Source organism: Lagenorhynchus albirostris, chromosome 19 (assembly GCF_949774975.1).
Source record: "Lagenorhynchus albirostris chromosome 19, mLagAlb1.1, whole genome shotgun sequence".
Taxonomy (NCBI): domain Eukaryota; kingdom Metazoa; phylum Chordata; class Mammalia; order Artiodactyla; family Delphinidae; genus Lagenorhynchus; species Lagenorhynchus albirostris.
Window position 1 is genome coordinate 4,774,624 of NC_083113.1, and position 26,869 is coordinate 4,801,492.

At 58.5% G+C, this 26,869-nt stretch overlaps 1 protein-coding gene and 1 long non-coding RNA gene across 6 annotated transcripts; one reads left to right on the top strand and one right to left on the bottom strand.

The window, feature by feature from the left end:
- Nucleotides 1–409: 409 nt before the first annotated feature.
- On the bottom strand, nucleotides 410–6,701 carry LOC132509850 (uncharacterized). The gene is made up of 3 exons (XR_009537147.1): nucleotides 6,676–6,701; nucleotides 4,702–4,906; nucleotides 410–635 (listed from the first exon to the last, which is right to left on the bottom strand). It is a non-coding gene; the product is annotated as an uncharacterized LOC132509850 (long non-coding RNA).
- PPP6R1 (protein phosphatase 6 regulatory subunit 1) lies at nucleotides 2,426–26,844 on the top strand. Of its 5 annotated transcripts, none has more exons than XM_060131118.1 (25): nucleotides 2,426–2,992; nucleotides 12,668–12,900; nucleotides 14,438–14,624; nucleotides 14,705–14,842; nucleotides 14,934–14,999; nucleotides 16,345–16,457; nucleotides 16,544–16,657; nucleotides 16,985–17,147; nucleotides 17,242–17,394; nucleotides 17,510–17,644; nucleotides 18,192–18,256; nucleotides 18,348–18,463; nucleotides 18,546–18,631; nucleotides 18,791–18,880; nucleotides 18,961–19,058; nucleotides 20,132–20,215; nucleotides 21,528–21,585; nucleotides 21,678–21,850; nucleotides 24,199–24,263; nucleotides 24,418–24,598; nucleotides 24,710–24,780; nucleotides 24,937–25,018; nucleotides 25,486–25,596; nucleotides 25,679–25,750; nucleotides 25,863–26,844. In XM_060131118.1, exons 2-25 carry the CDS (start codon nucleotides 12,674–12,676, stop codon nucleotides 25,864–25,866), a joined length of 2,652 nt encoding a protein of 883 aa, XP_059987101.1. In that variant the 5' UTR covers nucleotides 2,426–2,992; nucleotides 12,668–12,673; the 3' UTR covers nucleotides 25,867–26,844. The 5 variants fall into 5 exon arrangements, with proteins under 5 accessions (XP_059987101.1, XP_059987099.1, XP_059987102.1 ...); XM_060131116.1 differs by having other exon boundaries at nucleotides 2,431–2,992; nucleotides 24,199–24,332; XM_060131119.1 differs by lacking the exon at nucleotides 25,679–25,750 and having other exon boundaries at nucleotides 2,433–2,992; nucleotides 24,199–24,332.
- The last annotated feature ends 25 nt before the right edge of the window (nucleotides 26,845–26,869 follow it).

The following is a 26,869-nucleotide window of genomic DNA, read 5'->3' on the forward strand; positions in this document are numbered from 1 at the left end:
CGAAAGGTAGCTACAGGATCCGAGAATTGGAGATAACATATAACCTGTATCACTTTTAGAGCAGATACGAGAAAGCGGCATTGGTCTTGCTGCCACTTCACCCAGCATTGGATGTGGTTGTCTGTCTGGTCATAGGCAGTGCAGTCCTTCCCCTTGGGTGCGGGCAGCAGGTCAGAACACTGGGCAAGCTGGCTCCAAGAGGAGGGAAGCTGGAGGGCTGAGCCGTGATGCCTATCCAATCCAGTAAATCATTCCTCAGCCTTTGGAAGGGGTGAAGAGGCAAGGAAAGAGACAGCAATAGAAGTTTCTCCATGTGGAAATGTGAGCAATGGGGAATGAGTGTTCCCACCAAACACTTTTTTTAAAATAAATTTATTTATTTTATTTATTTATTTTTGACTGTGTTGGGTCTTCATTGCTGCGCGCGGGCTTTCTTTGGTTGAGGCGAGTGTGGGCTACTCTTCGTTGCAGTGCACGGGCTTCTCATCGCGGTGGCTCCTCTTGTTGCGGAACACGGGCTCTAGGCACGCGGGCTTCAGTAGTTGTGGCACGTGGGCTCAGTAGTTGTGGCGCATGGGCTTAGTTGCTCCGTGGCATGTGGGATCTTCCCGGACCAGCGCTCGAACCTGTGTCCCCTGCATTGGCAGGCAGATTCTTAGCCACTGCACCACCAGGGAAGCCCCCCCCCAAACACTTTAAGAAGCTCCTTCCAATTCTAATGCAAAGAACAGCATTGTCGAGCTGTGAGTTCTGACAAGGTGGAGACCCAACTTCAGTCCTAAGCCCCTGCAGCTTCCCAGGTTCTTGGAGATGGACTTTGTCAGCTTCTCAGGTTCCATTTGGTGATTTAATATGGCCAACCCCCTGCCCCTCAGTTCCTGAGCTTATGCGTTAAAACAGTGTGGCAACTATGCAATCGTATTGGGGAAAAAGCAAGCAAAATGCTGTGCAAACGACAAAAGAAGCTGATGTAGAAGATGATTCAAGGAACAGAAGGAAATGCCTCACAGATGCTTCAAGCTGTATAACAATAGTAACCTGTGTCCATTTTTAAACAAGACCTCAAAGATGAGAAGGTAAGCTTGGCAAACCTAAGGAAACAAATCGAGGACTGTGGTAATTAATAAATTAGATGGTTCAACAAATATCTGCTCCCTCTCATTGCACCTCCATGAGAGAAGTACATTTCCTCACCCATGGTGGGTGGGGCGTAGATGCCCGCCCCATGACTTTGGGCTTGACCACGTGACTTGCTTTGACCAATGGATGGTGCCACATGTGAGGCAACCTGAGCCTTGAAATGTGCTAACACAGTTTGGCTTGATCTGAGGCGCCTCTGTCTTTTCTTATGAGATGGTGCCCTGGGATGTCCATCGGTGCCCAGAGTACGAGAGACATGAGGAACAGAACCAGCCTCACCAACCTTCACACCTGCAGCTCTAAGCTGTGAGCATGATAGGTTGTGGTTGCCTGTCACTCAGCAGTAGCTAAGAACATCACATGCAACAAATACACTGGAAATAGCAAGGAGCAGAAGAGACACAGCTGTAAAATGAAATTATTGACATGTGGTAATCAGCAGATGCAGGTAGAAATGACAAAGATTAAAGCAATTACAGAGAAGCTAACAGATGTTAAGCACAAATGCATAACTGACATCCTTGAAATAGAGAACAAACAACTAAAATAGGATTCAGTGAAAATGTCGCTGAAATGGAAAAGGTAAATCTGCGAGTTAAAAAAATTTTTAAATGCCGATTCCTTACACGCACTTACAGCGCTGATTCTTACAGAAGGCCTGTAACATGGCAAGAGAGGGGTATGAAAATTGAGGAAACTGAGGATCAGAGCAAGATGGGACCTTAAAGAACATGGACACAAAGTCTAGGAGAACCCTTCCAGTCGATGTTGTTAGAGGATACTTGGTGCAGCGGCTGGCAACAGTAAAGACACGGCCTGGGCAAAGGCCTAGAAGTGGGACTGAAGTTAGCCCAAGGCACAGAGGAGGAAGGCGTCGAGAAAGATCGCAGCGGGACAAAAAGCTCCTGGCCGGGGTTGGAGAGAAAAGCCGAGATGGATTGCTCAGGAGCCGACCCTGGAGGCGAAGCAGGAATGTGATTGGAGGAGACAGAAGAGCAAGTGGATATCCAAAGGGAGCGAGGGGATAGAGAAATTCAGGAGCAGGATTTCCTGTGGACTTTGGAACGGAGTCGCAGAGAAACGATGCCCTAGTGTGCAGTGGGGCCTGCGCACTGGGTTGCCTGGGTTTACTTAGGAAGAGACCGTTGGCGCATATCGGCGCAAGCACTTCTGCGGCGGAGCTGTTCTAGCTGGGCGTGCTCCGCAGCGGCTGGCCCAGCGCGCATGCGCACTGTAGGGCTCGGGCACGTGGCCTCCGCACACCTGCGCACCGAGTCGGCGGCGGGAGGGCGGGGCCTCCTGTGTGCCTCCGTTCTCAGGGGATTGTGGGATAGTGGCGGACGGAGCCGGGCGTCTGAGGCCCTGAAGCCGACTGCAAAGCCCGGGAGCCTCGCCGGTGTGGGGAAGGGGGCGGTGGAGGAAGTGGGCCTCGGCTTCCGTCAGCCGTTGCTCAGCACTGCGGCCTGTTCGGACTGCGGAGTAGGACGCCTTCTGTGACCGGCCCTTGCTTTTCCGCAGGGCGCGCCGGGCCGGGGAAACCGGGGCGACTTCCCAGCTGAGGGCCTACGTGGGCCTCGCGACCCCGCCAACCTCCCTCAGACACCTCGCCTGCGGGCCCCGGACCCCCGCCCCACCCGGCCGGCACTGACCCCCGAAACTCTGGAACTCGGCGCGCGAGGGCCCCCCTAGGCCCGAGACGCTTGCGCGAGCCCCGGCGCCAGGGCGAGACCCCGCCGCCGCCCGTCGCCCCTACATACCGGCTCCCTGAGGAGGGGCCGGAGCCGCCGCCGGCGGGGCGGGGGGGGCGCCCCGATGAGCCCCGAGTGCGAGGAGCCGCCGCCCCCCCGTCCAGGTGAGCGGGCCGTACCGGGAGTCTCCCCGCAGTCCAAGCACCCGAGTCACCCTCCCCTCCCCCGAGTGCCCCGCCCAGGTATCCCTCGAGTCTCTTCACCCCTTCTCCTTCGGACCCTGTCCCTCGTCCGTGGGGGCTCCCCACCCCCGGTCTGTCCCTCTCAGCGCCCCAGGTCGCCTAGTCTCTCCCCCTCAGACACCCTAGTCTCCTGTCTCTCTCCCCCTGAGGCCCCCTAGTCTCCTGTCTCTCTCCCCCTCAGCCCCCATAGTCTCCTACTGTCTCTCTCCCCCTGAGGCCCCCTAGTCTCCTGTCTCTCTCCCCCTCAGCCCCCCTAGTCTCCTGTCTCTCTCCCCCTCAGCCCCCATAGTCTCCTAGTCTCTCTCCCCCAGCCCCCCAAGTCTCCTAGTCTCTCCCCCTCAACCCCCCAAGTCTCCTGTCTCTCTCCCCCTCAGCCCCCCTAGTCTAGTCTCTCCCCCTCAGCCCCCATAGTCTCCTGTCTCCCCCAGCTCCCCAAGTCTCCTACTTTCTCCCCCAGCCCCCCAAGTCTCCTAGTCTCTCCCTCTCAGCCCCCCAAGTCTCCTAGTCTCTCCCCCTCAGCCCCCCTAGTCTCCTGTCTCTCCCCCTCAGCCCCCAAGTCTCCTAGTCTCTCCCTCTCAGCCCCCCAAGTCTCCTAGTCTCTCTCCCCCAGCTCCCCAAGTCTCCTGTCTCTCCCCCTCAGCCCCCCAAGTCTCCTGTCTCTCCCCCTCAGCCCCCCTAGTCTCCTGTCTCTCCCCCTCAGCCCCCCAAGTCTCCTAGTCTCTCCCCTTCCGCCCCCCTAGTCTCCTGTCTCCCTCTCAGCCCCCCAAGTCTCCTAGTCTCTCCTCCTCCAGACCACCCTTCCTTCCCCTCTCAGGCCCATTCCCCTGCCTCAGTGTCTCTTTTTTCCACCTTCCCCTCCCTCACCTCGTGTCCTGCCTCCCCCCTCCTCACCTCCTGTGATTCCACGGGTGCCCCCTGTAGTTTTTAGTGTCTTCCCCCTCTGACCCCCCTAAGCCCCTGGGCTTCCCGCCCACTCCCTTCCCCTGTGGCCCACTCCCCCGCGGACCCTTCCCCAGGACACCCCTTGCCCTCCCTCTCTCTGCCTCACCCGCTCCTTCCACGCCTGCTTCGTAGACTCTGGGCTCTGCCTCTCACCCTGGGCTCAGGACACTAGAGTAGTCAGGCTTTCACCCTGGCCGTGGCTCCGCGCCCTGCTGTGTCGGGCTGTGAGGAGGGCCGGGAGCCAGGCTTCTGTGGAGCAGCCACCGCTCCGTCCCCTTTCTGTGAGGTGAGGCCGGCTGAGGGCACAGAGGGAGGGAGGGAGCAGCCCAGGCCCTGCCCCGGGGAAACAAAGGCAGAGCCGGACAGTCACCGTTGCTGGTGTAGTGACAGAGGTAACTCAGGGTGTTGTGGAGGCCACAGAGCAGAGGGACTGGTGAGACTGGCTCAGCGGGTGGCTTTTTCTATCTAGGAAGGGTGAGTAGGAGTTGACAGATGGAAAGTGGGAAGAAGGGCCTTCTGGGTGGAAGGAACAGCACGTGCAGATGTGTGAAGGTGGGAACCCAGGAGTAGTCTGCGCACCTGCGGTGCAGATGTGCTGGGCGCGCGGGTGGAATACCTTGGTCAGGCTGCTTGTCCAGGCCCTTGAACGTGACCCGGTTAGGGTCTTTCTTGCTGGATGTTTTACATACCTGTACGTCAGTGCCGAGGACACAGTTGTTACCGGTAACACCAGCCTGAAAGGCAGGATGTTTCTGGAAAGGAAGATGTGTTGTCAGGTGTGGGATGGGCTTCAGAATTGTAAAGAAGAAACTTCAGTGGGGTGTAGAGTGGCACTGACGTCAGTGCTGTCCTCATAGGGTGGTTCCGGGGATTCAGCGTGCTGTTTGTAGAAGCCTGTAGCAGAAAGCAAGGCACAGGAAGTGCACCAGGATGGGGAGCTTTTAGGGTTATTATTTAGTTTGGGATTATCCATTGCAGTGGTTCTCAACTCGGGGGTGGGGAGCGATGGTATCCCCCAGGGGACGTTTACTAACGGTGGGAGACATTTTTAGTTGTTACAGCTCAGGGGATGCTACTGGCATCTAGTGGGTGGAGGCCAGGGATGCTGCTCGACCCCCTCCAGTGCAGAAGACAGCCCCCCACAACACGGTGTTTTCCAGCCCAGCTGTCAGTAGTGCTGCAGTGGAGAAACTGCTTTCTTGCTTGGGTGTTGTATCCTTGTGGCTTATTTGCTTTCTTGCTACTGTGAGCGGCTGTATGTTCTGAGTTGTGTACTTTCATTTACTTTTGTGTTTTTAGTAGTTAGTTTTGTTGGGATACCTATTGTTCTTTCCAGCAAAGGAGAATCTGCTGGTCTCCCCCCAACCCACCCACCCACCCAATGTTCTTTCAGGATCCATGGCCAGGTGACCATAGCAGGTCACCTTTCCCCTCTGGACTCCAGTTTTCATCAGTTCAAGAAGTATCTCGAAAACAACAAGGCCCTATTGTATAACACAGGGAACTATATTCAGTATCCTGGGATAAACCATAATGGGAAAGAATATGAAGTAGAATGTGTATGTAGGTATAACTGAGTCACTTTGCCGTACGGCAGAAATTAATACAACATTGTAAATCAACTAGGCTTCAATAAAATAAATTAAAGAAGAGAAGTATCTCTAGCTGTGGGCTTGGCCTTATGCTAGGTCCCGGGAAACTGGCATCTTGCTGCGGGAGGCAGGCGACCGAATAGGCAAGTTCTGTCGCAGAGCGCTTGGATGCCATCGTAGTGTGACCACGGGAGCTGTGCAAGTGTGGAGAAGGCCTCTAACGCAGTCAGGGGAGGCTTCCTGGGGGAAGTGGTGTCTGTGCTGAAGCCTGAAGGACCCACGAGGAGCTAGCTAGTCAGGCCCAGAGAGCTGGAGGGAAGGCAGAGGGAGCAGCCGAGCAGTCAGGTGTGGCGGGAGTGTTGAGCACCATGCGGGTTGCAGCAAGAGATGAGGTGAGAGAGGCCCGGACGCCCTGGTGGAAACCAGAAGCCTTCCCCGCATTGCCGGGCTCAGTACCTGGGGGGTGGGGACACACCTTCCTTTGCAGGCTGCACCATGGTTTCCCCCGAACACTGCTTTTGTGTATCTTCCCATGGGAAGGGCCATCTTACAGTGGCCGCGAGGTGTCTCTCAGGGAGGAGACTGAGGCTTAGTGGAGTGAGGTCTGGTCTAAGGCCCCAGAGATTGGAATTTGGAGAGGCAGATTGGAACTCAGGCCTTTCTGACTTTGGATCACCCTATAACACTCACTCCTGCCCTCTGATTTCCAAGAGCTATTTCAAAATCTATTCGTTGCTCTTTTCCCCTTTGAACCCATCCAGGAGATGGCACTGAATGGGAGCTTTCGGGCCCCTCCTCAGTCCTTGGCCGGGTATCCCATTCTCTTCTGTTTCCTAATTGTTCCATCCTCTGGGATTGGACCAGAGCTGCCACCTCCCCTGGGCAGGTGTGGTCTAGGGCCAGGGTGGTGGGAGGTATTGCCCCTAACTGCTGCCTCCCCACTCCCCCAGCCACCCATGGGAAGGATGAGCCACAGGAAAGTTCCAGCCCATCGTCCCGCGTGGCCTTGGCCAGGTCCCTCTCCTCTGGCTTCTGCGGCCCCTACTTCCAAATGGATGTCCCGCCGCTTACCTTGCTGGGTCTGTGTTGGGTCCTGCTGTTGTCCATTGTCCCCTTCCTGGAATTGGAAGTCCCCCACCCCCATTACATTTCAGATTTGGCTGAGAGCTGACGGACGGGGGGCAGTTAGAGGGTGGTGGTCTTGCCGTCCTCTGACCTGCTGGGCCCTGCAAGGGGCTGGGAGCTGGCCAACCAGCAGCAGGTTCTCCCCTCCTGCGGCTTGCCTGGCCGCTGTCCCTTTAGGGGCCTGTTGGCCGGTGGTGGCTGAGGGCAGCAGCGGCAGCAGGCCTGAGCTGGCTTCTCCCAATGTTGGAGTCTCTGGGCATCTCAGGTGGCCGCCCCAAGGCCCTCCCAGAGGCCTCTTCACACTTGACCTCCACTTCCGGGTGCTTCAGGGCCAGGGCAGGCGAGAAAGGGGTGGCAGATAAAGGATCAGCCCACGGGCTCCCTTGCAGGCGGGGCTGTGTTTGGACGGACAGCGGCAGCAGCGGCAGTGGGGACGCTCTGTGGGAGCTGCAGTCGGGCCCTGTCTGAGCCCAGGCAGGGCCAGGGGCTGGCAGGCTCCTGAGAGGGGCAGCTGGTGTCGGAGGCCTGAGAAGAACGCAGCAAAGCAGGAAACCTGGGGCGATGGTGCAGAGCTGGCAGAGAGAGAGGTAGTTTTCGTTTTTAATGGCTTCCTTTCTCATTTACAGTTTCCCCTTCTTCCGTTTGCAGTCAGAGTCATGGTTTTCAAACGGTCGCTAAAAACCAGTAGGTAGTCACTTCCGTTTTCTTGAAGTTCACTAAAAGTTGCAACGAGTGGGGGTGGCGGGGTGTATGGCGCCCACCAGAGCACTTGAGTGACCTCGGTCACTCAGGCAAATGGGGCATTTCCTCAGGTCTTCTGTTTTTAGCGCCGTCACCCTGGGTAGTGGCTGTTCCTTCCCTCCTGCTCAGAAGTGTCCAGCCTCTAGCCTGGCCTCAGGGACAGATAGGAAAGGCCAACACCTGCTGAGCACCTGCTGTATCAGGACCACTAGCCTGACCCTGCTGTTCTCATAAAATGGCCCTTCCTGATGGCTGTGCCCCCATTTCACAGATGAGGAAACAAGGCATTTGGATGCCAAGTGCCTGCCCATATTCACCCCCTTAGAGAGTAAGAATGAAACCCACCTCTCCTGTCCAGTTCCCAGGGCTTCCAGGAAGTTCCATTAAGTGGAAGGTGGGATTGACTGTCAGGACTTGAGGCTAGAGTGAATTGAGAGTTTGTGGCGGGGGAAAGTGTTTTTCTCTGTTTTCTTATTTCCACTTCTCCTGTATCTGCATCTCTGTTCTGCGTAGAGCTTGAGACCTGATGTTTGTAGGATACTGACTACCACTCGACTGCATCTGATCTTTGCAGCCTTCTCTGATTTTCAGAGGAGGGACCTGAGGTTCTGAGAGTTAAGGGGCCACCTGGTTTCTGAGGCCGCTGGAGTCCACACCCCCAGCTTTGGGAGGGAAGTCCTACCTGCTGTCCGAAGCAGGTGGGAGGGGTGGGATGGGAGGAGCGTAGCCTGTGCCTCGTCTCCAGATGCTTTGGAAGTGTGTGGGCGTGCCTCAGCCTTGAGAATTTCCTCCTGTGCTCTGGAGAGGGTGCTGAGTCCTGGTTCTGCTGTGGCTGGACCCCTGCGGGTCCCCATCTCCTCAGCTATCAAATTGGAATAATAACAGTGCTGTACCTAGTCGTCTTGATTAGAGATACAGTGCCATGCAGGTGCACAGGTTCTCTGAAGGGGTTGCAGGGCCCTGTCCCCCAGCTCTGGGGGGCCTGCTTAGCTCAGGGACAGCCTTGGCAGCGAGGGGGGACCTGGGTGTGCTCCCGAGGTGGAGCCTTCACGCCTCAGCCTCGGCTCTGCCCTGGCGGCTTGTCAGTTCGGGGTGTCTTGGATGCAGAGCAAGGCCAAGGCCTGGCCCTGTCACAGCAGCCTCAGGCAGCTTTGGTGTTGTTTGTTTTTGATAACTGGTTTTTTGGTTGAGATGTAATTCATACACATATGTGACTTATTCATTTAAAGTGCACAATTAAACAGTTCCTGGTCTATTCAGAGTTATGTAATCATCAATCACCACAATGGATTTTTTTTTCAAATTTTAATGACTATTATAGACTTTTTTATTCCTTTCCATTTTGACAGTATATCCTAATCCAGACATTTTGTGGCTTAACCATTTCTTTCTTTTTTTTTTTTTTTTTGGCTGCGTTGGGTCTTCATTGCTGCGTGCGGGCTTTCTCTAGTTGTGGCGAGCGGGGGCTGCTCTTCGTTGCAGTGTGCAGGCTTCTCACTGCGGTGGCTTCTCGTTGTGGAGCATGGGCTCAGTAGTTGCGGCACACAGGCCCTAGAGCGCGCGGGCTTCAGTAGTTGTGGCGCACGGGCTTAGTTGCTCTGCAGCATGTGGGATCTTCCTGGACCAGGGCTGAAACCCATGTCCCCTGCATTGGCAGGTGGATTCTTAACCACTGCGCCTCCAGGGAAGTCCTACAATGGATTTTTTAAACTGAGGTATCGTTGACAAATAAAGTTGTATACAGTTGGTTTTAGAACTTTTTTTTTGAGAACATCCTTTCCCCAAAAGGAAACCCCATACCCGCTAGCAGTTCTTCCCCCCACCCCCCATGTCCACCATCTCCTGAAAACCACTAATCCGCTTTCTGTCTCTATGGATTTGCCTTTTCTGGATGTTTCGTGTAAATGGAAATATATGACGTAGTCTTTGGTGATTGGCTTTGTTCATGCCACCTGGGTGGCCTTTTGACCTCTCTGGTCTCCTTATCGCCGCACAAGTCTGTGATGTAGAAAGAGGTGGTGTTCTCGCCATGGTGAGCTCCTTGTCCCTTGGGCCCAGCAGTGGCTGCCCCTTGAAGTGATTCTGGTCCCAGGTCCACCTAGCTCAGGAAACCCATTCAGGCCCGGCTGTGTGTTGAAGTGAAGAGGACGGTGGAAGGGTTCCTCAGAGGTCTGGGAACTGGGCAGAAGTGGGGAATTGCCCTCGTGCAAAGGCAGGTCTCTGAGCACTTGCAGAGCGGGGGGTGCTGCCTTGATTTCCTTTTGGAGCAGTGGTCCTCACTCCGACACAGGGACCCACGTTCGGCACCGGGTTCAGCCCACTCTCCTTCCTCCCATCCCCAGCGTGCCTGCCCTGGTGGTCACCCCTACCCCACCCCACCCGACCTGTGACTGTGGTTTATAGGGAGCCTCTGAGGGTGGCGGCTGGGGGAGACAGGGTGGGAGCGGGTCCCTTTACTGATTCCCTGACAGGTATGTCAGCTTCCTGCCTCAGGAGCAGGGTCCGTGGGAAAACTTGGGGTGCCTTTCAGTTAGTGTTTCTGAGCACATATTGCATGCCAGGTACCGTGCTAGGTGCTGTCCAGGGTGCTCACAGCAGCCCAGCAAGGAAGGTTCTCTCTGCGTTGTCCGCCATCCTATCAGGGCACATTCAGCGTAAGGGCTGTACAGGCTGTGAGGGATCTGGCCCAGCCTTCCTCCCTGAACTCAGAGATGTCCACTGAGTAAGTGCTAGACTCGAGGCTGAGCGTTTCGCTAAGCCCTGCAAGGACCAGAAAAGAGCTGGCCTTCAGCTCCTTGAGGGTGTCAGCTGGTGAGAGCCAGGTTAGGGAAGGCCGTAGCCAGGGCAGAGCCAGTGCTGGCAGCCACCTCGGGCCTGAGTTCACTCACTTATTTTGTGAGTGTTCATTGGCAGTGGCTGGGCACCAGTTAATGGGATGAGGCCCTGCACCCTGAGAAATTACCTCCTGGGGTTTGGGTGCCGTCTCCACAGTTCACCAGCCCCCAGACCTCGGTGTACTTCAGTTTCCTCACCTGTAAAATGGGGCCATCGGTTCCTTCCTTGGGGGCGATTGTGAGGGTGGATTGAGATAATGGCTGTGTGGGCCTGGGAACGGTGTCAGGGGTGCAGCTAACGTGGTTTGTCCACTTCATGTGTCTGGCGTGTTGTCTGCAGTATGCCCCCATTCCCGCAGAACCAGAGGCATAGGGCTGGAGGCAGTGACGTCACACAAGAGGCTTCTCAGGGGGCTGCAGGCTCTGAAGGAGATGCGCCCTGAAAGGGCAGTCGCGGGGCGACATGTGAGCAGCCAGGCCAGAGCTTGCTCGGGGAAGGGTGGTACCAGGGGATGTGGCCTGGGCTCGGCACACACATGGAGGTGGGTCGGCCAAGAGGGTGGCAGGTGTGAAAAGCCTGGTGCACATACTCAGACAGGACTGGGACGGTGAGTGCTGAAGAGCAGGAGGTCCTGGGTGGGGAGCGCCAGGAGATGGTCAGGGGCCCTCGGGGTCTTCGTGCGGAGACAGGGGAGCCACCTCAGGGTCTCCTGGGGGGAGCAAGCATGAGGTGCTCACGTTTGTGTTTCAGAAAAGCGTCCTGAGTTGGGTGGGGTGCAGGGCTAAGGGGGCGGTCCCGGCATGCTGTCGGACAGGACCCATGAGGCCTGTGGGACTGGGGGCCCTCAAGTGCCCCCTTTGTTCACCCACTGTCTGGGGTCGGTGTCTGCTGCTGTCTCCCGAGGTCATGGCTCGTCCACTCCACCTTCAACCGTAGGTGGCCAGGGCTTAGGAACTGACATGAGTCCCGGCAGGGATTGCAGATTTAGAGCCACTTGTTCCCAGTCACTGAGAAGTCACCCTGAGGGCTGGGAGGAGATAAGTGAGGCTCCTGAGGAGGCTGGAAGGGAGAGCTGGATGCTGGTGGCGTCTTGAAGGAACCGAGGGGCAGAAGGCCAGTCGCCTGCCCGCGGCCACACGTGCCACCCAGCTCTGCCCCGCTTTCAGCCCCAGCTGCTTCCCGAGTCAAGCGTCTTTCTCCCCTGGGCTGGTGCCCCGTCTGGCAGGCATGCTCTCCGTGGTTGGGATGGTGTGGGCCAGAAACGGCGAGGGAGGGCTTTGTAGGAGAGGAACTGGCGTGTGCATCTGGGAGGTTCCGGGAGGGGCATCCTGGTCTCTGGGTCTGTCTTCAGTGGTCTCTGCTTCAGGTGGTCTCCACGAGGTGGCTGACGTGCGTGAGCTCTGGTCAGCGCCTGCACGGTGCTCGGGGGGCCCAGCTTACCCGGGTGTGGTTGCCCGTACAGTGGGGTGACCACAGCCCCTCCCGAGGGTCATAGGCACAGCACCCGGTGCATAGGGAACCTGAGTGGGCAGCAAGTGACCTGGGAACTGGCGGCCAGCTCAGGGCGGGTTTCTACCCGGTGGTCGACGCTGGGAGCCTATAGAAATCTTCAGAGGAGCAGCCAAATCCCTGCTGGTCGAGGGCTTGGACCCGCCTGGCACCTGCTCAGTGCTGCACCCGAGATGGCCCTAAGGCCAATGCCGGGTGGGGTGGGCCACAGCCAGGCGTACAGGGTCTCCAGTGCTGGCCAGCGAGCTGCCATCCTCCAGTGCTGGGCGCTGGCTTTCTGTCCTCCCTGCTAAGGTGGTTCCCTGTCCTGGTTCCTTTTGGCCCTGGGCAGCAGCTGTTCTGGGAGCTGCCACCCCCTCCCCTCAAACTTTTCCTCTTCCTGTCATGGCACTGGGTACGGGGGCTTGGGGGGTGTGTGTAGTGTCCAGGCAGCGGCCACAGCCTGGAGACGTCGCAGACCTTCCTCCCTCTGTCCCTACCCCACACCCTGCACACAGCACAGAGGTTGCTGGGCTGGATGGCAACCGTGCTGGCTGTCATGGGGCATTTTAATTTGTTCGGCAATGCAGATTGAAGCGAGTCTGATGCCAGAGGTTCCAGGATGAGCACAGTTCCAGCCTAGATGTGGGGACAGTGGACACAGGCCCTGCGGGGGACAGGATCATGGTGGCTCCGTGCACAGCATCGGGGCTGTTTTCCACGGGGCCTGTGTGTGGTCGCACCCGGGGGTCTTCCCCAGGCCTGGGGGCTCGGCAGTGGACAGGACAGTCACCCATAGGGTGGTCCTTGTAGGCTGGGAGGTGGAGGGAAGTGGGCGGGGTCGGACCCCACGTGTGACAGCCCCTGCCCGCAGGGCGCCATGTTTTGGAAGTTTGACCTGCACACGAGCTCGCACCTCGACACGCTGCTGGAGCGGGAGGACCTGAGCCTGCCCGAGCTGCTGGATGAGGAGGACGTGCTGCAGGAATGCAAGGTCGTCAACCGAAAGCTGCTGGACTTCCTGCTGCAGCCGCCACACCTGCAGGCCATGGTGGCCTGGGTCACCCAGGAGCCGCCGGCCAGCGGCGAGGAGCGGCTGCGCTACAAGTGAGCCCCGCCCTGTCGGTCCCCCACGGTGGGACACCCCGACTTGCTGTGGGCATTGTTGACTCCCGTTTTTGTTACGAGACTTCCCAGACGGAGGGATGGGCAGAACGAACCCGAGGACCCTTCCCCAGCTGTTAGGGGTGCTGTGTTTGGCCAGTGTGTTTCATTGGCCCACACCCCACCCCCACTTTATTTCCATGGTGTATTCAGTTGGATTTTTGTTCCCTTTTTGGAGGATGGGCAGCGTGAGGCCTGCCCCCTCACCCCCCGCGTCCCCCGTGCCCAGTGTGGCGCCAGGTGCTAAGGGTGTGCCTGTGCCCCTCCCCCACGCTCTTCTGCCCTTCCCTCCCCCATAGGGCCCTCGGGTGTGCCAGAGAGGGTGGGCGAAGAGGACAGGGCCTGCTGAGGGTCAGTAGGAATCGTCCCCATGACGGGAGGCTTCTGTCTGCCCTGGTCTCTGCTGCCCTTCTTTTTTATTTATTTATTTATTTTTGGCTGTGTTGGGTCTTCATAGCTGTGTGCGGGCTTTCTCTAGTTGCGGCGAGCGGGTGCAGGTGCTACTCTTCGTTGCAGTGGCTTCTCTTGTCGCCGCTGTAACTAAGCACGGGCTTAGTTACTCCGCTGCATGTGGGATCTTCCCAGACCAGGGCTCGAACCCGTGTCCCCTGCATTGGCAGGCGGATTCTTAACCACTGCACCACCAGAGAAGTCCCTTTGCTGCCCTTCTTGAGCCCTGCTCAGTCTGTCCTGGACAATCCTCTTGGTTCCCTGGTGTCGCCCTCTCCCTGGCCCCTCACACTATAGACACACAGGTGGTCCTTACGAGCTCTGCATCTTCTGTCCCCGGAGGTCTTGAGCCACATGGGGAGTGGGTGACTGCTTTTCCTCACTTTGCCCTTTGTGAAGTGGGGGTCTGTGAGGTGCTGCCAGCTGCTTAGTGTGGGGTCTGGTGCACAGTGGGGACCTCTGGGGGACCAGCAGAGTGTCCCCTGTGTCCCCCAGTGTTCATCTGTCACTTACCTGCCCCCACGTGTGTCTTCTCCCTTCTTTGCTTTGTTCGCCCGGCCTCTGTACCCCCTTGAGTGTGTCCAGTGGCCCCGTGGACTGGGCTTTGCTCATAGTAGCAGGGAGCCTTCATTCTGACACCTGTGCCGAGCTGCCCCTGGGGTCCCTGCCGTGCCTCAAGGAACCCGCTTCCCAGAGGCCTTATAGTTTATGGGGCAGAGCTGGAGAAGGTTGTGGTCCCCCAGGGCCCTGGGTGGCAAACTGGGTGGGGCAGTCCTCTCCCTGTCTGTACAAGGAGGTGAGGGGATGAGGTTGGATTTTAGAAGGGTCATCGGGGCTGGGCCTGGGTCAGACTGGAGGGTTGGGGGTAGAGGGACTAGAGGGACAGGTGTTGATAGGGGGTCAGGTCCAGGCTCAGGAGGCTGGATGCTGCCTTGGGGGGTGGGGAGCATGAATGGGCTGCGACTGGGAGGCGGGGTGGTTTGGCCTCCGCCCCCACCGTGCCCTCCCCGGCCCTTTCTGGGTGTGTCAGGTACCCCAGCGTGGCCTGTGAGATCCTGACGTCGGACGTGCCCCAGATCAACGATGCACTGGGTGCGGACGAGTCCCTCCTGCACCGGCTTTACGGCTTCCTGCAGAGCAGCGGCAAACTCAACCCGCTGCTGGCCAGCTTCTTCAGCAAGGTCATGGGCGTCCTCATCAACCGCAAGACCGACCAGGTGCCTGGGGCCCCGAGGAGGGTGGGCGGGTGGGCGTGGGGCCGGGTCCTGCGCTGACGTGCCAGTCCCTGTGTCCCCAGCTCGTGTCCTTCCTGCGGAAGAAGGACGATTTTGTGGACCTGCTGCTGCAGCACATCGGCACCTCGGCCATCATGGACCTCCTGCTGCGCCTCCTCACCTGCGTGGAGCGGCCGCAGCTGAGGCAGGACGTGGTCAACGTGAGTGCTGAGGGGCTGCTGCGGGGCAGCTGGGCAGGGGCGGGCGGCAGGAGCGGGGTCAGTGAGCGGAGCTCCACCTTCTCGCCCCCAGTGGCTCAATGAGGAGAAGATTGTCCAGCGGCTCATCGAGCAGATCCACCCATCGAAGGACGACAATGTGAGTGCAGCCCGCCCACCTGATGTTTCCAGCCTCCGCCCCACACCAACTTGTCCCTCCACTCCCTTCTTAAACGAGTTGATGAGAAAAGGAAGCATTTGGAACTGTGTGTATTTGAGCGGGGGGCTCCTGCTGAGAACAGAAAACGGGTGTACACACGTGGAACGTTTCTCAGGAACTTGGCCCATCATCCCTTGAGGGGTCAGGGCTCTGAAGGGGGTCCTTTGGCCCTGGCCCCTCGCTGCTGCCCTTCTCAGGGGCCCCTCTCCTCCTCCCCTCTGTTGCTGGCTCTGTGGCCTGGTGGCTCTTCCTGTCTCTTGTGCCTGGATCAGCTCTGCCTGTCCTTCAAAGAAGCCACCCAGGAGCCCTGAGTCTGTCCGCCCGGCCCACTGGCTTGTAGGCAAAGGTCCACAGGCGCAGGTAGTCAGCACCAGGCACTCAGCCAGTGCCTGGCCTGGGAGAGTGATGGCTGTCCAGGCCTTTGTGGCAGAGGGACTAGGGGTATCTGCCATGAGCCAGGTGGCAGGGCATCTGTGAGGGGCTCTGAAGTGTGGCCCTGGCCTGGTTGGTCTGCATGGGCCGGGGGTCTGTGTGGGTGGGCCCTGGAAGCACCTGTTGGGTTAGACTCAGAGCTCTGCTTATGGTTTTCTTTGTTTATCTTGCAACAACTTTATTACATACCACATAATTCACCCATTTAAAATCTAGGATTCAGTGGTTTTTAGTATATTCACTGGGTTGTGCAGCCCTTGCCATGTTGACTTTAGAGTATTTTTCATCACTCCACGGAGGAAATCCTGTACCCATTAGCTGCCGCTCCCCATTTCCCTTGTGGTTGCTTGGCCCCCACCAACCCAGTTTGCTTTCTGTCTCTGGGTTTGCCTGTTCTGGACGTTTCGTATAAGTGGATTGCATGATGCAGGGTCTTCTGTGACTGGCCTCTTTGCCTTAGTGCCAAGTTGTCTGTGTTCATCCATGTTGTAGTGTGTGTCAGCGCTTCATCCTTTTCTAAGGCCAAAGAACGTTTCAGTTTGTGGATAGACCACAGTTGCTTATCTGTTCACCAGGTAGTGGACGCCCAAGTTGTTCTCCTCTGTAGCTACTGTGCATAGTGTGGTGTCTGTGTGGGGTGTCTCCTTTTCCAGGAAGTCGGCTTTGGTTTCCCTTTCTCTCTGTCGTCTCTGCCTTCCCAGTGTTTGGTGCTTTTGTTCTCTCCCTCGGCATTTGTGTCCCGGGGTCTGTGTGACCCTCTGTCCTCAGGGGCGGGTGCCCAGTCTTCAGCTTGTGGGGCTTCCTGACACCAGGGCGGGGCCGGGGTGTCATCTCTGTCTCCCCCCTCCCCCAGCAACATTCCAACGCATCCCAGTCCCTGTGCGACATCATCCGCCTGAGCCGGGAGCAGATGATCCAAGTGCAGGACAGCCCGGAGCCTGACCAGCTGTTGGCCACCCTGGAGAAGTGGGTTTGCAGGTGGTGCCCAGTCCAGAGGGAAGGGGGAGCCATCTGGGGGCCCTCCTCCCTGACGCTTGCCACCCCCGCCCCAGGCAGGAGACGATCGAGCAGCTTCTGAGCAACATGTTGGAGGGGGAGCAGAGCCAGTCCGTCATCGTGAGTGGAATCCAGGTGCTACTGACGCTGCTGGAGCCCAGGAGGCCCAGGTGAGAGGCTGGCCTCCCTCCCCAGGTGACCCCCTCGGAGCCCCACCCTTCAGTTCCGGGGTGGGGGTCACTAGGGTTCCGGAGGGGAGTCCTCTTGTTCCCTTCTGGCAGACGAGGAAACAGGGTGAGTAGACCGCCTGTAGCTTCAAGCTGGTCTTTAGGATCCAGGCTGCTGGGGCGGTCACTGCCCCCAGGATCCCGGGCTCCCAAGGGCAGCAGCTTCTCACTCCCTCCCAGGTGTGGCCCACACGTGCAGACGTGTGCACACACATGCATGTGCACAGGCTGTCTGGGCGGTTCACTCTGCCCTCTGCCGTCCCTCTGCAGGTCTGAGTCTGTGACTGTGAACAACTTCTTCAGCAGCGTGGATGGGCAGCTGGAGCTTCTGGCCCAGGCAACCCTGGACAACGCCGTGTCCAGCGTGGGGACCCTGCATGCCCTGCGCCCACGGCTCAGCCGCTTCCACCAACTCCTGCTAGAGCCGCCTGAGGTGGGTAGGGTGCGTGGGGGAGGGGGTGGCAACAAGGGCGCCCCGCCGTCAGGGCAGCGCTGGGGCAGGGGCTGAGCTGCTCCTGTGCCTGCAGCTGGAGCCGCTGCACACGACATGGGGCACCCTGGCCCCACCGCTGGGCAACACACGGTTGCACGTGGTCAAGCTGCTGGCCAGCGCCCTGAGCGCCAGCGATGCGGCCCTGACCCAGGAGCTCCTGGCACTGGACGTGCCCAACACCCTTCTGGTACAGGGGACAAAGGGCAGGAGGCGGAGGGGGCACTGTGTGGAGGGATGGTTGGGTGGGGAGGATGGGGACTGGGTGGGGGCCGCTCGAGCCAGCCTGTGCCCCTCACCCCCAGGACCTCTTCTTCCATTATGTGTTCAACAATTTCTTGCACGCCCAAGTGGAGGTGTGTGTGAGCACGATGCTGAGCTCTGGGCCTCCTTCCAACAGCAGCTCTGACACACCCGCCCAGAACCCTGTCGTGAAACACGTGAGTGGGGCTCCCAGGTCCCCCTTTGATCTCTGGGGGTGAGCTCTGCCCCACACCTTCCCCTCGCCTGTTGGGTGCTGCCAGGCCATTCATGTGCCGGGGACTGGGAGCTCAGCCTCTTCCTTAGGTCGAGAGTCTTGGAAAGTAGAGGGTGACGTGTGGGGGTGGGGATGAGTGGAGTGGCGACCTTGGGGGACAGTGGATGTCGTGGGGGACTAGGAAGGGTCCTCCCAGGGTGATGGCCACCACGCTAGTGGAGATGCCTTTCTGGTTGTAGCCCGGGGCCTAGGGAGGAGCTGACCAGTGGGGCGCTGGGGGTGTGGACAAGCAGGAGTTGGAGGCAGGTGGAGTGGCTCTGGGGTTTGCTGGGTGGGCTGAGCGGGCGTCACACAGGCAGGGGGCATTTCTGGGTGAGCAGAGGAGGAGCGTGCGTGTGCACACTGGCTGCACGCTCCTTGTAGGCAGACCAGGGGCTTGGAAGTGGGCTGGGGTAGCAGGGCCCAGCCGTGGTCCCACCCCACGCCAGCCCCTCGCTGCTCCCCCGCAGCTGCTGCAGCAGTGCCGCCTGGTGGAGCGCATCCTGACCTCCTGGGAGGAGAACGACCGTGTGCAGTGAGCGAGCGAGCGTCAGGGCCTTCCCTGGGGAGGGCAGGGCTGGGCGGGCGGGGCGGGTCTGTGTCCAGCCGCGGCCCCTCTCACCCAGGTCCGCAGGGGGCCCTCGGAAAGGCTACATGGGCCACTTGACAAGGGTGGCCAACGCCCTGGCGCAGAACTCGGAGAAGGGGCCCAACGCCGAGCAGCTGGGGCAGCTGCTGAAGGGTGAGGGCTGGGGCTGGCCCGGGGGCGGGAGGAGGCTGGGCGCCCGGGGCCTTGTGTCCTCACACCCCCCTTCCCGCAGCAGAGCTGCCAGAGGACCAGCGGGAGCGGTGGGAGGTGTTCGTGTCGGGACCCCTGGCGGAGACCAACAAGAAGAACACCGTGGACCTGGTGAGGCCCCTGCACCCAGGCGCGCCCACGTCGGCCCTCACCGGTGCTCCTCCTTCTGGTCCAGCCTGGACGCCCCTCCCCACAGCCCCAGCTCGCGCACGTCCTCTCTGGGGGCTCCGCAGGCCCTGACCCCTGCCCTACCCCACCCCCGCTGCCCAGGTGAACACCCACCACCTGCACTCCTCCAGCGACGACGAGGACGACAGGCTCAAGGAGTTCAACTTCCCAGAGGAGGCAGTGCTGCAGCAGGTGGGGGCGGTGGGGGGGCGGGGCGGGGCGGGGCGGCTGTTCTGGACGCCGGGCACTGACTGCCCCCTGCACCCTGGCAGGCCTTCATGGACTTCCAGATGCAGCGCATGACCTCAGCCTTCATCGACCACTTTGGCTTCAATGACGAGGAGTTCGGGGAGCAGGAGGAGAGCGTAAAGTGAGTGTGGCCCATGCAAGGCTGGGGCAGGCGGGGCCCGCCGGCCGCGTGACACGAGGGACGTGAGGTGGCGAGTCAGCACGCGCTGCCGCAGCGTGCTCCTCCTGCCGTCCTCCCCGCATCCTCCTAGTGTCCCCACTGCCCGCCTAGCCCCACGTGGGGCTCAGCCTGGAGAGCAGCCGGCCTCGGGCCCTCTTCCCGCCACTTGAGGACCAGGCAGGAGGCGTGGGCGTCCTGGGACACGGGGGCTGGCTGTGCAGAGCTGGGCTGCGGAGCTTGTGGGACAGACACTCGCAGACTCAGAGCTGACCTACCTCCCCCCGTGGAGGCCTCAGAGCCTCATGAGAGATGGTTTTCAATGACCAGGTCTGATTATTTGTGTTTGTCCGGTAACACTGACAGCAGTCGCTTCTGGCCTTGCGCTCGTGAACTACGTTCTTTATTGTCCAAGTTTTTTGCTGACAGAGAAAAAATTAAAAGTTTTAGTGTTTTGTCAATTTCACGAGCAGCCTTACGACAGCAATGGGTAGATAGTGAAAGGAAGGTCAGGCAGCGAGAGTCTGAAGGGGAGACTGTGTCGGGGTGGGAGCGGAGCCACCGCCTGTGGACTCACACTGGACCCTGGGGGCCATGCAGGCTCCTGGGGGACGTGCTCAGTGACCGGCGCAGCCAGTGCTGTCAGAGTAGAAGATGAGTCCATGACACCCAAGAAAAAGTGGAACGGTCACCAAAGGGCGTGCCGTGGGGGTGTTCCTGAGCTGGGTAGTGACAGAAAGGCCCGGCTGGCCCCTTAGGGGCTGCATGTGGGGGCCGGGGCCCTGGCCTGGTCTGTTTCATCACAGGCAGCATGCCGGGCCCTCTCAGGTGTTGCCTAGTTATGTGCCATGACGACCCTCTGCTCAGGGCTCAGGATCCCATCTGCAGCCGGGACGCAGTGTTGTCACTCACCCCAGGGCACTCATCAGTTACTGTGGGAGGGTCAGCTGTGGTCTCTCGGGCCCACAGCGAGACAGAGACCCTGTAGGACTCAGAAGTGAGGTTTGTGTCTGCTGCTGCTGCTCTGTCCCGCACAGCGCCCAGTGCTGGGAGGCCCCCTGGAGAGGAAGGGCACCGGCCAAGGAAGACACCACCCCTCCTGGCGGGGGTGGTGACACTCGGTGAATGGCCTCAGCTTAGCCGGCTGCCCTTTTGGGATGAAATTGTGTTGCTTCTTCCGTCAAAATAAATCCCAGTGAGGTTAAAAGCTTTAAACGTAAGAGAAAAGTAAAGCCGTGAAGCATTCTGGAACAGAAAATGGATGAGTATCTTTCGTCTCAGGGCTGAATTAGCTGTTCGCAGGGCTCTGGTTGCTGGGCCTACCAGCTGTGCGTGCGGGCTGCTCCCTCTCTGTGAAGGAGATGAGAATACCTGCCCTGGTGGTGGTTGTGAGTCCATTTGTCACGTGCTTGGACGATGGCTGTGCCAAGTCAGCACTCAGAGATTGTTAATGTACTTCCTGAATCAGAGAGACAGATAACAACCTGGGGAGGATCCCTACCACATGGCGTGGAGCCCGGACCTCGGCATAGATACAAAGCGCTCTTTCCACAGAACAGGAGAAGGATGGACTGGTGCCCCAGGAAAAAAAGGGGGTGCAGGATGCAAACAAAACAAGTAGGAGGCTGTTGAAAAATTGCACAGTCTGTGGGTAGGAGTATAAATTAACAAATCTCTTTCCACAATTTGTGTCTGTGTTTAAAATGCATGGGTTTAATTCCTTAACCCAGGAATTGCACTTCTGTGAGGCCTTCTGAAAGAGAAAGAATTGAGCAGAGATGGGTGTGGGTGGATGTGGACACTGCAAGGCTGGAAGTTGGAGATGACGAGCACCGCACTCCCCGTGATCCCTAGGATCACTCGCCCCCATCCGGGTCCTGCCTCAGGCTGGCAGTGGGGCCCACACAGAAGCGTTTTTGTTTCAGCTCCAAGGCTGATTCTTTTGGCCCAGACTGACCCTCTTTGGGCTGGGGCGATGCTTTGTGTGGGGCGGCCCGTGTGAGGCTGCATCCAGTAAAGTCACTGTGAACAGTGAGCTGTCTCCTGTGGGAAGTGTGTACATAGAAAATGAATAATCTCACCCAGCATATGATCTCAGACCCTAAAAACAACCTCTCCAGCTAGGTTCTGTGTCCTTTATTTTACGGTAGAGGAAACAAGGTTCAGGAGTCTTATGTGGGGCCTGACCCCGTCTCCTTGTGGGACCTCACTCGGCTGGGGGTGTGCAGCTTGGGCGACTCACTTAACTCCGCTCTGCAGACATCTGCGCTGATGGAGGGTGCTGCCAGAGTTGATACGGGGTTATAGATCAGCTTTAGCGAGGAGGTGCGTTCGCTGGTACAGGGCCCGAGGAGAGCGAGGGTCGTCCAGCAAGGGGATGAGAGGGGGAAGTGGCCCGAGCCTCCCCTCAGTGCCCCTGTGCTTCTCCCGCAGTGCGCCTTTCGACAAGACGGCCAACATCACCTTCTCCCTCAATGCCGACGACGACAACGTGAGTGCTGCCCCCTACCCCTGCTGGTGGGGGCGGGCTGCAGGCAGTCAGCTCACCTCACCACCGCCGCCCCCCCCCCCCCGCCCCCGCAGCCCAACGCCAACCTGCTTGAGATATGCTACAAGGACCGGATCCAGCAGTTCGATGATGAGGAGGAGGACGAGGAAGAGGGCCAGGGTTCGGGGGGGTCTGATGGAGAGGATGGTGCCTGGCAGGGCGGCCAGCTGGCCAGGGGGGCCCGCCTGGGCCAGCCCCCGGGTGTGCGGTGAGTACCCTCCTACAGGCTCCCCAGCACAGCAGGGCCACAGGGCCCATGTAAAATGGTTTTCATCAGCTGGAGTGAGTGAGGAAAATAAGGAGAAGGTAGTATGTCTATTATTTGGGGCGCTTTCAATTGTGAGTGATAAAAACCCAATTCAGATAAGTTCAGTTACAAAAGGAGTAGGATAACCGCTTGTGCAAGGCTGGAACGGTAGGTGGGTCCTTCAGGTACAGCTTGGTCCAGGTGCGAATGGAACCATTATCTGCCCTCCCCCCCACTCTCCTCTCCCCTGCGGTAGCTGTGGGGCAGGTGTTCTTCCCAAAAGGGCAGTAAGTGTCCTGTCAGCTCCTTTCCCAAATTCCAGTGAAAGGAGACACGATGATTGTCCCTCACAGTCCCAGCATGCGGGTCAGTAAGCTGTGACCTGCTCTTGGTACAAGAAGTACATTATTTTTTCTCTTACTGGTTGGCCCCAGAATCACTGACTAAATGCATTTGGGTGGCATAGACTTGCCAATGTGGATACCAACTCAGGGCCTGCACCTTGACCCCTGTGGCTTCTGATTTGAGGGTTAGAGTGTTTTAACTTTTTAAATTGACGGGTGACTAGCATACAGACAAGTAGACGGATCTTAAGTGTCCGGACACGTGGACATCCCTTTGCCAGCACCCAGAGGAGGGAGCTGAACCATCCTTGTACCCCCGTGCCTTCTGCTGGCCGCCCTCCGAGGGTGACGCTCTCCTGACTTCTTGCCCTATAGATTCTGCCTCTTCCTACATGTGAGGCCTATCCCTCGGGTGGGTGTGGTTGTGTGTCACTTGCCATCCGCTGGTATGTCATTGTGTGACTGCCAAGTTGATTTGCACTTACGGGTGTCATTGCCAAATCCAAGGTTGTGATGCATCCCTGTGTTTTCAATGTCAGCTTTTAACGTTTAGGTTTTTGATCCAGCTTGAGCTAGTTTTTTAGATGTGGTGTGAGGTGGGAGGGTCCAGCCTCATTCTTCTGTGTGTGGGAATGCCAGTGTCCCAGCATCACGTGTTGAAGAGACTCCCCTCTCACTGGATGGTCTTGACACCTTTGTCAAAAATCTTACTACTGTACTTGCAAGGGTTTATTTCTGGCCTCTGTCTTCTGGTTCATTACTGTTTCATCGTAGTGAGTTCTGAAATTGGAAATGTGAGCATCCAGTTTGTTCTTCTGTTTTAAGTTGTGTTGATCATTCCAGGTTCCTTGAGATTCCAGGTGAATTTTAGGATGAGTTTGTCAGTTTCAACAAAGAAGCCAGCTGGGACTCTGAGAGGAATTGCCCTGGATCTATAGGGCAGTTCAGGGAGTGTTGCTATTTTAACAATATTTTGTTTCCCAGTCCATGAACATGGGATGTCTTTACATTTATTTAGGTGTTCATTACTTTTCACAGTGTTTTGTAGTTTTCAGAGTATAAGTTTTATGCTGCTTTTGTTAATTTTATTTCTAAGCGTTTTATTCTTTTTGATACAATCCTGAGTGGGATTGTTTTCTCAAAGTCATTTTGAAGTTGTCATAAGTGTGTAAAAATAAAAGTCCCTCGCACATTGATCTTGTATCCTGCATTCTTGCAGAACTTGCTTTTTCTAACAGTTTTAGAGGACTCCTTAGGTTTCTATATACAAAATCACCCTTTCTGCAGTTAGAGATAGTTTTGCTCTTTCCTTTCCAAGTGGGAAGAGCAGGCCCCCACATCACTTCCCTGATCTGGGGGGACATTGGGTCTCCCTGTTGAGTGTGACATGGGTTGTGGGTTCTGGAGATGGCCCTCCGAGGTTTCCAGGTTCAGGAAGCTCCCTCTACCCTGTCTGTCTACCCAAGCGTCTGGCTCGTTTTCACTGTGCGGACAAGCCCCTTCTGGTCACGGCAGTCAGTGACGGTGGAGCAGCATCCACGTTTGCTTAGCGGTTCCCCACTGGACACAGTGTCTGCGTGTTAGTCAACACTCAGCCGTTACGTTTGGAGCAGCTGCGCTGCTGGACTTTGCCCTCCTCCGAGGCTATAATGGATGGAGGAAGAGTGCGGAGTCAGCCTTCCCTGCGAGAGCTGTGCAGGGGGTGGGAGGTGTCCCCGTTCCTGCTGAGGGCTGGGCGGGGCTTTTCCGCCCCTGTGCTGCTGGCCGCGCTCTTTCCAGAGGGCACTCAAGTTCCCACCTGCCTTCCCACCACCATGGGACATGGGCTCTTTCTCTGGGCCTCTTCCCCGCTGCCCCCTCCTCTCCATCCCTTTGATTCCTTCCCATCGTTTGCCTGGGGCTGGCCTTGGTGGGGTCAGAAGGGTGCCCAGCACAGTGGCTGACTGACAGGTGTCCCTGGGGCAGGAGCGGAGGCAGCACAGACAGTGAGGACGACGAGGACGACGAGGACGATGAGGACGACGAGGATGGTGACCGGCGGGTGGCCCGTGGCAGGGCTGGGCCCACCTGTCATCCCAGCCCCGGCCCCCAGCCTCCGGGTGGGTGCATGCGCGGGGCGGGCGTGGTCAGGTGCATCCGGCTGTCTGCCTCTGTGCTCACCCCTGTGCTGCTCTCCCTCTCCAGGCCCCAGCTGGACAGCTACCTTTGACGCAGTGCCTGTGGATGCCCCGACCGGCCCCCAAGCCTGCAGGGAGAAGGAACTGCACTCTGGGCCCCCTGCCCCACAGGAGCCCCGCAGTGGGCCCCTGGACCTCCCTACCCCGAGCCCAGCTGGCCCTGCAGCCCCCAGCACCCTGCAGCTCAGGTGAGGCCTAGTGGTGGGTGCCCAGGGCCTGGTTGCCTTAAGCTCCAGCGCCGACCCCAGCTGCAGGGCGGCGGGGGGGCTGCACCTTAGGCTCCTTCTCTTGCCTCCTAGGTCTCAGGATCCCATCCCTTCCTCAGCACCTCAGGAAGCCACAGACGGCAGCAAAGTAGCGGAGCCCTCGGGTGAGCCGCTCTCTACCCACTCCCCATCCTGCCCACCTCACCCTCAGCCCTCCATACACAGCTGTCCCCTGGCCTTGTCCACACCTGGTCCTGAGGAGCGAGGCTGGTGTTAAGCTCGCCGAGTCTCACATCTCTGGGCCACTCTACTCCGCACAGCCCCCTGCCAGGCCTTGGTCAGTGTTGGGGACCTCCAGGCCACCCTCAGAGGGACGCACTCCGCCCCCAGCTCCTTGGACAGGTAACTGGCTAGGGAGCAGCCACTAGGGGGCCAAGAAGGGGAGACTCTGGGGCGGCGGGTAGAGCCTGGTCCCTGGGCTGTCCCTGCCCTGGAGCTAATCCACGTGGCCCTTGCAGGACCCTCCTCCCCACAGGTGTGTGCCACTGCCTCAGAGCTTCGGGAAGCTGAAGGTCTAGGGCTGTGCCTGTGCCCACACATGGCCACAAGAGAGGATCCTGGATCCCAGGGTCCCGCACTCAGCCCTGGGGTGGGAAGGCCCAGTAGGATCAGAAGGGGGCTGGAGTGTGCAGAGCTCGTGTCCCTCTAACCTTGAGCTGCTCCTGCCGGTGGGCAGGTCCCAGGGGTCTTCGGATGTGAGGGACGCCCCTGAGCCGTGCACTCCTTCCCTGCTTACACAAGCAGGGGGCTGAGGGATGAGAGTGCCCAGGAGGGTGTCAGTGACAGTAACCTCACGGGTCCCCCCACAGTGCAACCAGAGACCCTGCTACCTCTGTCCTGGCCCCCAGGGCCCACCAGCACCCCCAGACCACGGAGGGGGTGAAGAGCCCAGAGTCCTTGGGGCTCCCCCGAAGCCAGAGGTAAGCATGGTGCAGCCTCACAGGGCAGCTGGTGTTACATAGGGGGCACTGACCTCCCCATGTCGTCCCTCTCCCCCAACAGTGCCCTGGCCCTCGAGCCACTTCCGATGCCCAATGGCTCTGCCCCAGGAGGGCCGGCGGCCCCGGGCTCCCAGTGAGTGGTGGGGCTGGGGGCAGAGGGTGGGCTGGGGCAGGGCAGGCAGGAACTTCACGGGGTGGCCACAGGGTGGCAGGCTCCTCACGTGGGTCTTCCTCTCGGTTCCCAGGTAACTGCCTGGTCCCAGTGGTGGCAGCCAAATCCTCCGTACTCCACGTGGACCCTGTCCGGGTGGGGGCAGGGCAGGTTCCGCAGTGGCCCTGTTGCCCCATCACCCCATCCCTACCCTACCCACCCCAGGTCCTCTCTGGACTCCCAGGAGGCTGGTGCCAGGGAGACAGGCCCCTCACCCCACCCCCATTTGCACTGAGAGAAGAAATTATGGAGTTTTGTCTCCTAGAATAGAGTCAAATAGAGAGAAAGAGAGAGAGAGAGAGACCTATATTATATATTATGTGTGTGTGTATATATATATATATATATATGTGTGTGTGTGTGTGTATATATATATATACATATATATATATATATATATATATATATATATATATATCTCGAGGGGGGAGAGAGTGGGTAGGCGGGGAGCCAAAAGGAAGCAGGACTGGGTGGCAGTGGCTTGGACCTTCACCCTGTCCCACTGGGGCTGCTGTGGTGAGGGTCCTGAGGCTGCCACCCACCCTCCCCTCCCACCATGCCCACACACCCTCCGGTGCAGACGCCCACACCCACACTTGGCCTTTCAGCTCAGGTCCACCTTGGGGGAGGGCCCGAGTGGGGGTCGTGCCTTTGCCCAAATCCCCTTGCCTCGGACCCTGCACTTTGACCCAGGCTGGGAGCTAAAAGACCCTCCACCTGGCCCAGCCAGCTCTGTGGGAGGGAGCTGGGGGTCCTGGTCCCAGGGGGCCTCCCCAGTGACATTCCCTTGGGGCCCTCATGCACTCACTGAGACCCCCCCATCTCCCATGGACTCTGGGGTGGGGGTCTGGCTGGGGTCCCCGTCCTACTCCCAAGGGTCTGGGGTCCAGCCCAGCTGCCAAGTGACCTTGTCCCAGCTCCCTCTCCCCAGGCTGGCGTGAGTGTGCGCGTGTTTGTGCCGAGCTTCTGTTTCATATTGCAAATATAAACAAATAAAGGAAGACAGTTTAAGACTCTTGCTGCTCAGACCTTGAGTTCTGG

What these genes read in the sequence shown, in the direction of transcription:
- PPP6R1 (XM_060131116.1), top strand. Translation starts at nt 12,674, where the DNA reads ATGTTTTGGAAGTTTGACCTGCACACGAGCTCGCACCTCGACACGCTG. An exon ending in GAGGAGAACGACCGTGTGCA is followed by an intron (nt 18,257 to 18,347) that starts GTGAGCGAGCGA and finishes CCTCTCACCCAG; the next exon opens with GTCCGCAGGGGGCCCTCGGA. An exon ending in AGAAGAACACCGTGGACCTG is followed by an intron (nt 18,632 to 18,790) that starts GTGAGGCCCCTG and finishes CCCGCTGCCCAG; the next exon opens with GTGAACACCCACCACCTGCA.